The sequence below is a fragment of the Gymnodraco acuticeps genome, unplaced genomic scaffold (genome assembly GCF_902827175.1).
Source record: "Gymnodraco acuticeps unplaced genomic scaffold, fGymAcu1.1, whole genome shotgun sequence".
Taxonomy (NCBI): Eukaryota; Metazoa; Chordata; class Actinopteri; order Perciformes; family Bathydraconidae; genus Gymnodraco; species Gymnodraco acuticeps.
The window spans coordinates 284,324-291,789 of record NW_022990391.1 but is presented as its reverse complement, the minus strand read 5'-3'; the positions used below and the strand labels follow the sequence as shown (position 1 = coordinate 291,789).

General features: G+C 41.1%; 1 protein-coding gene across 1 annotated transcript in view; it reads right to left on the bottom strand.

Annotated features, from left to right (window-relative positions):
* The window catches only part of LOC117551574 (keratin-associated protein 16-1-like), an 8,699-nt gene extending 1,768 nt beyond the window's left edge, over positions 1-6,931 (bottom strand). The window contains exon 1 of the mRNA XM_034224486.1: positions 6,777-6,931. Within this exon, the coding sequence (XP_034080377.1) occupies positions 6,777-6,931 (155 nt within the window). The remainder of the gene's footprint in view (positions 1-6,776) is intronic.
* Positions 6,932-7,466: the final 535 nt, after the last annotated feature.

Below are 7,466 nucleotides of genomic sequence, written 5' to 3'. Positions count from 1 at the left end.
GGTTTGGGAACATTTTGGTTTCGCAGTTACGTACAAGGATGAAGGACAAAGACAGGTGGACCGAACCAACGCTGTTTGTCGGCATTGTTCAATTAACATTGGTTACGCGGCTTGCAATACATCAAACTTGCACACTCATTTGAAAAGGCATCACCCGAATGTGAATATCACCGGTACCAAAAGAAAAAAGACTGAAGTTCAAACCCAACTCCCACTAGCATTTAAGCCTCCACCACTCGCAGAAAGATCAGACCAAGCCAAAGCTATTACAAACGTCAAATATCCTTATGCTGCCATGTTAGCAAAGCGCTACCTGGCTGTATCTGCTGCCACTGTCCCTAGAGAGGGTGTTCTCCACAGCAGGAGACATTGTTAGTGCCAGCAGATCTGCCCTTTCGGCAAGCAATGTGGACAAGTTCATCTTTCTTTAAACAACATGAAAATACAATGACAAGCAAGTCCAATGTCAAACTGGCTGCTTAGGTACTAGTACAGTACAGTACAAATACAGATTATTTCAGTTCATCGAAATGCTGCACCTTAATGTTTATTTTACTATATTTTGTATTTATTTGAATACATTAGTCGCAGTTTAATAATAATTTTTAAAAAATATTGAATGTTTTGTGATAATTTTTTCTGCTGTACCGAAAACGTACCGAACCGAATCGTGACCTAAAAACGAGGTACGTACCGAACCGAAATGTTTGTGAACCGTTACACCCCTACAATCAATGTTAACTTGGAATACCACAATATTAATATTTTAACTCAATCACAAAGGTGATATTATTGTGGCACATCAGTAAAGCCTTACATATAAGGTGGCAGACGTAATTTAATGAATTTTAACTGAACAATAACTGAATGAGTTGGTCTCACTCTTAGACCAGCAGGGGAACCAAATCTATGCAGACTGCTGCAATAAGTACATTAATTAACTGTCTCATCGATGTTTGTCTGAATGAATATGATACTATTAACAATCATATTATTCCTATCAGCTGTCAATCACTGTTAATAAATAATAATAATAATAGATTTAATTTGTTAGCGCTTTTACAGGTGCTCAAAGACGCTTTACAGATATAGTGAAGAACTGTTATGATTCACATATTCATTTATTATTGAATAAACTATATTTTTTGGAGGAGTTAATGATGAATGTTCATCAAGATGCTTGCTCACCCTCCTTCAAATTTGAAAAACAAGTAATTATATCATTATTGATATACAGTTACAACCTTGACTTTACATCAGAAAGAACAAACATTAAAGAAGTGACTAACTGCATCAGTTAGGGTTAAAAAACGTGTATTCAGCTAAAACATAAACATCGCTGCAGTTATTATCCAGTGGAAGGTCCTTACCTACTGGCCTAGTTAAATCAAAGTGGTTACTTTCTGTTGGCTGGGCAGTGTAGTTTTACACACCGTCTTATGTTACTTTCTCAGGACTTAAAACAGTTTTTTGGGGGCAGACCCCCTCAAAGAAAAAAATATATACACGCATACAAGGTCATCATCTTAACAGTTTGTTATTCTCATCGAGTCATCCGTGAGCAGAGCATCAAGTTGGCATGTATATTACAGCTGAATGCGGCGATTACTATTTTGTTCAGCAAAATGCCTCACAAACTTATTAAGATCAACAGCTGTAGTGCGTTTTGATTCAATGCTGAGTATAGCCAAACTTGACAGTCTCTTCTCTGTCAGTGTAGACCGCAACTACCTCATTCCTTCAGTGCTTGGGTCCGAAAGGCTTATCGTTTTGCGCCGTCCCCCCGTTCAAGTGAATTCGCCACCAATCATATTTCCACTCTCGCGCCAGGACCGGGGGAGGGGTTACATGACGTGCATATTGTGCTGCATTCACTTGCACTCGGACATTAGAGACTTTCTCTCATAAATGTCCGATGAGCCACAACTTTTCTTTCAAAACAAAGATGTCAACTGGGGTGGCAGCTGGGGTGGCAAGGCTATTGTTTAGGGTGGCAGTTGCCACCCCATGCCACCCCGGTAGATCCGCCCCTGCGTAGGAGGGATGGTGATGACAGCAGTGTTTTCAACTGCCTACAGCGTATCATGGATTTAAGAAGCAGGTCAGTCTGCCCCCTGCTGGTCACACATGTCCACAGCATGGGCCACTGAGCAGCTTCTGAAGCCTCTGCACGTGAAGACCATCTGTCTTCCTTCATGAATAAATGCCGAATGCTCTACCAGCATTTTACAATTTCTGCATTAAAAACAGTGGGTTTGAAAAAGGCAGTGTGTTTCTGTTTGCTTTGTTTATGCTGTGCATTGATAGTGCAGAGTTGTAAATAACATTTATATTTCCATCCAACAGAAAAAAAGATACAGTAAAGAGGTGTAAGAAAGTATTTGTTTGTTCCAGACAAAAACACTAGTATTGGAGCGTACTATTATCGTTTCCAGCAACATCTGATTCAAAAGAAAGTTTCCCTGACTAAGGTCTGAGGAGGTCTTGCAGCTAAAAAGTAGTGTGTGTGTGTGTGTGTGTGTGTGTGTGTGTGTGTGTGTGTGTGTGTGTGTGTGTGTGTGTGGGTGTGTGTGTGTGTGTGTGGTGTGTATGTGTGTGTGTGTGTGTGTGTGTGTGTGTGTGTGTGTGTGTGTGTGTGTGTGTGTGTGTGTGTGTGTGTAAATGTGATCAGGAATTCATTAGTTGAGAGGAAGCTCTGTGCCACAGTCTGCTTTCTGTCAGTCTGTCGCACGCAGATTTTTTCCCAAGGCCGAGAGGATATCCCTTACACACACACACACACGCACACACACACACACACGCACACACACACACACACACACACACACACATGAATGTTGGTACAACCACATGGAACCAGAGCAATTAGGAAAAAAGTGTCAGCTCACATGCAGCATCTTACACACACACACACACACACACACACACACACACACACACACACACACACACACACACACACACACACAAGAATATTATTCAGTAAAAGAGAGTTTTTAATAGGCTAGTATTAGTAATAATAACTCCAAATTGTTAATAATAAGAATCAATAAATGACTATACTCATTTTAACTTGAAATGTAATTACAATATTTAGAAAAGTCATAATTTTGCTATTATTTTTATGACGTGAATGATTTGAGTTCATTTACATGTGAAACCAGAGATGCTCCTTATTTCTGTTGTGATGATAAGGGCCAAGGTAATGCTGCAACTCATCCAAATATGTTTTCTACAAATAACAATCAGCAGCAATCTGTGCATTGTCTTGCAAATAAAAATAAAAGTTGGTGAATTGAAATATAACTTTTCTTCGACAATATCACAGTAAAGGAATACAGCAATAATAAATAAGAATCAAAATGAAATGAAATAACAAGACACTCTGCCTGTGATTGACAAACACTTCCATTACTGTAATAATCCATCAAATGTATCACCAGTGTAAACATGTTGTTCATGGAGAGAATTACATGTGAATGATCTAAGGGTTTAAAGGGGTTTGAATTGGGAACATTGAAACATTTCTGACGTGTGGGGGGACACTCGGTGCCTGTTCAGTGGTTGAAAAGTGGAGTGTGTGTCCGCAGTGTGTCAGTGTGCAGGCCGCTCTGCTCTGGCTCCACTCTGACAGCAGACCTGAAGGTAAGACCCTCCAAACATCTGCACCATGCAGCAACATGCAGCCGCTTTCTGAGAACAGATGGATAGATAGAAGGGTAAATATAGAGTTCAAAGTAAGACGGGTTTTAATATTCTGTTAATCCATTCTGCTGCTGGGTCATTTAAACTGACACACATGTTAATTGTGTTGTGCATGTCAGATCTTAGTCTGCTTCTCAGAAAAAGTCTCCTCAAAACTACAGAGTTCCTGTAAATTCAGTTTGTCAGTATTAGCACTGAGCATTGTTTGATCAGAAGCATCATGTTCATATTCTCAGAGGCTGACTGAGACAGAGGCTGAGTGCGCGTGACAAATAACAGCTAAAAGTGGTTTAATATCTAAATAGCTCCGATTATGGTTTTACACGTGGCTCATGAGCGCGCCTTACTATGGAGAATATATTGCCTACGTGAGCGCGCAGATGCAGTTGAACAGCGGGAACAGCAGCCATATTTTTAATTGTTATGCTGTTTCCTTTGGGTCTGAAGGCCTCTGCAATGATCTCATTTGTATTAATGCTCCTCCAAAATAACTTTGATTTAAGAAAAAAATAAAACAGTCGTAAACGTTCATTTCCACTCTTTGTTGCACAAACGGTTTTAGTTGAAGGAGATTAAAGTGTGAGTGTAGAGTTAACGCCAGGTTCTCAAGCCAGCGTTGCTCATGGTTATAAAGCTGCCGATTGTATCCCATAATCCGTGTAATGTAGCCTACATACAGCTCTGTAAATGAACCAGAGCAACCGAAGGGCTTTTGGTGAGTAAGCGACTTTATTTCTGTTTGTCTGCTGGACATGTTTTGTATTTAAATATCTGTCTGAGACCTGATTCTGTTTGGCCTTCACAAACATTCAGATCTCATTCTGCGTTCAGCGACATCCACAGTTTATTCACATCAGCGACAAGGCCTAGGTTTTAATTGTAGAAATATTAAATTATTACAAATCACGGTCTGAAAACATTCAGAAAACGGGTTGTAAAAAGGTGTGGAAATAGAGGGTTAGGCTCGCGGTCAAACACACTACGGATGATTTGATTTAGCCTAATTTAAATAGGCCAATAGATTTATATTGTTTACGTTTGTATTAAAATAATTACTTTGTTGCGTTGAATATTTATTTTTCATGTGCTGGCCTACGCGTAAAGGTGTTATTATTATTATTGCTTCATATTGTCCAGTTTAAGTACAAATGATCTATGATTAGATAACGCTCCAAAAATACCTTTAAAACACTAAAGAGCGATATCGTTGACTTTGTGTTTTGTGATATCATCATTAAACATATCAAGGATAATTCAACTCGCCAACTCTACAATATTTTTGAATTTCGTTTCGTGGCATTTTACCTGATGTTTTTAAAATAAAAAACCCTATCGAAAAACACAAGAATCACATTCCGTTTGAAAGCAACATGAAACTTCAGAGAGCGGAGAGCCGGGAGCAGAAACCGAGCTCCGGTCTTCAGAGAGAGGAGAGCCGGGAGTCGGTGCAGGGTCCCGGGAGCCGGGACAGTGAGAGCCCAGAGCCGGGCTGTGAGGAGCGGGGCCGCGCTGAAATATGGAAGTGACAGCGAGTTTATGTCTCGGTGTTGATTCCCACATAATACCGTGTTGATGTTAATGGCGCCTGTGATTAAAGCGGGTTAAGTGGTTGACCTTTGGTGTGTGTGTGTGTGTGTGTGTGTGCGCTTGTGTGTGTGTGTGTGTGTGTGTGCGTGTGCGTGTGAGCGAGCGCGTGTGTGTGAGCTTGCAAGCGCGCTTGTGTGTGTTACCTGCTGCTGATGATTGTAAAGATGATAAATGGAGCCTATGTTGAAGCTCATTACAAATTAAATGTAGGGGGAAAAAACACAATCATGGAAACGTGCACACAAGCGCGCGCGGTGCTGCAGGTAAGCTTTGTTGTGTAACGATCGGAGGGTCTCATGCGCAATGAGAGCAAATGAGTCGCCTGAGCAGATCACCGACAGACCGGATACACGCGATCCATCAACGTTAGATTGTGTGTGTGTGTGTGTGTGTGTGTGTGTGTGTGTGTGTGTGTGTGTGTGTGTGTGTGTGTGTGTGTGTGTGTGTGTGTGTGTGTGTGTGTGTGTGTGTGTGTGTGTGTGCAGGGTACATTCACCTTGTTTCTTTTTACACTATACCGTCTGTTCTCATTCTCAAAGAGTTCAAGATGTTGCTGATGTAACAAAAGCCTTTGTGATGAAGGAAGTGTTCTGAAGGGGCGCTGGAAAGGAAACTGGAGGAATAATCACAATCAAAAGAGTGGCATAGCAGGTGAAAAAGGCAAGCAATGATAAACTGAGCTTACTGAATACAAAGGAGAAAAGCACACAGAATAAAAGTATGTACGACCATGGCCATAGAATGTGCAACAGCAATACCCTGTACATGCAGCAGAGTCTGTTTGGCTGCTTTGCTCCGTCTCAGTGTTGCACTTCAGAGAGGAGCTCTTAGTCCTTTCGGAAGCCGGTGCAGATAGAGCCAAGAGAAGTTGGACACGACCCATCACCACTGTCTGTTCTCTTTTCAAATTCACACGGTGAGGAAGCTGTTTGAGAAAACAGACCAGAATTATTTCTTTGTCTGCAAACTCCATTGGTTAAAAACATCACGGCCATGAACTAGTAGGACTTTCTATTCTAACTAGTGTTTGAATACAACTGCAATTAGCTGTAAATTAGTGTTTAATAAAAACATAAAAATAAATGTTTCTCGGCTTTAAGAGAATATCACTGCAACACTTGAGCCAATTGGAGACATCATTTGCAATATGACAATCATGGCAACAGCTGTGAAGTGAAAGCAAGTTAAATGTATTTAACATCACAAATCACACATGTGCTTTAAGAGGCATCTGTCATCTGCTGGAAAGGACAAGGAAAACTATTGGTGATCATTATTAAACATGCACTCATTCAACTATAGCAGCAGGAATTGGAAAGGAGGAAACATCTTAGCTCCAGTTTTGTCTGACATGAATATTTCTGCAGCATTATGTTTGAGTATCACAAACCTCTCGATGTTAGACACTCATCTTTCCAGTTGGTTTGGACCATTGGTGTGTTTTCCAGGTCACTGTGCTAAATCTGTTCTTCTCTCTTAAACACATCTTCCTGCTCAGACGGATGATCTCCCTGTAACACTCGCAGTGAGTCAACAGGAAGCTGCAGTGGATTGGTCCAGCTCCAGTGGTCATGGCTCTGTAACACTCGCAGTGAGTCAACAGGAAGCTGCAGTGGATTGGTCCAGCTCCAGTGGTCATGGCTCTGTTCGGGTTCTGAATGGACCGACCAGAGAACCTGTTCTGCGTTATAGGAACTCACCTTTACAGAGCTCACAGTTATTGTTGCCATTAATACAATTCAGTGACATTTTGAATAAACAATTGGCATGACGTGTGCTGCAGGAGGTTTCTTTTTGGTATGACGTTGGCTCAATTGTTTCTTTTGAGTATAGCTGCACATGGACGTAGCCGTATCAAACCTTTAATGACACTTAGGTGGAAAGAGATGTGTGGTGGAAAGACTGAAGCTGAACATTAGGTTATTTCATGTGGAGATTAAGGACTATAGTCTTTGTAACTTTGTGCACGGATCAGCGCATCAGTGGGCCTGCTGCTGTTTGTCCTGAGCTTTGTGAGGCACTGAGTCAGTTGTGAGTGTGTTAGCCGTGGCAGTCTGTAGCAGCCAGCTAACTGACTCTTTACATATTCCTAAATCAAGTATTCATCAAGTCTTTTTTGCTCAGCGTTTGGACTTCCTTTTAAGCATGATAACTTTATTTGGTACACACTCAAA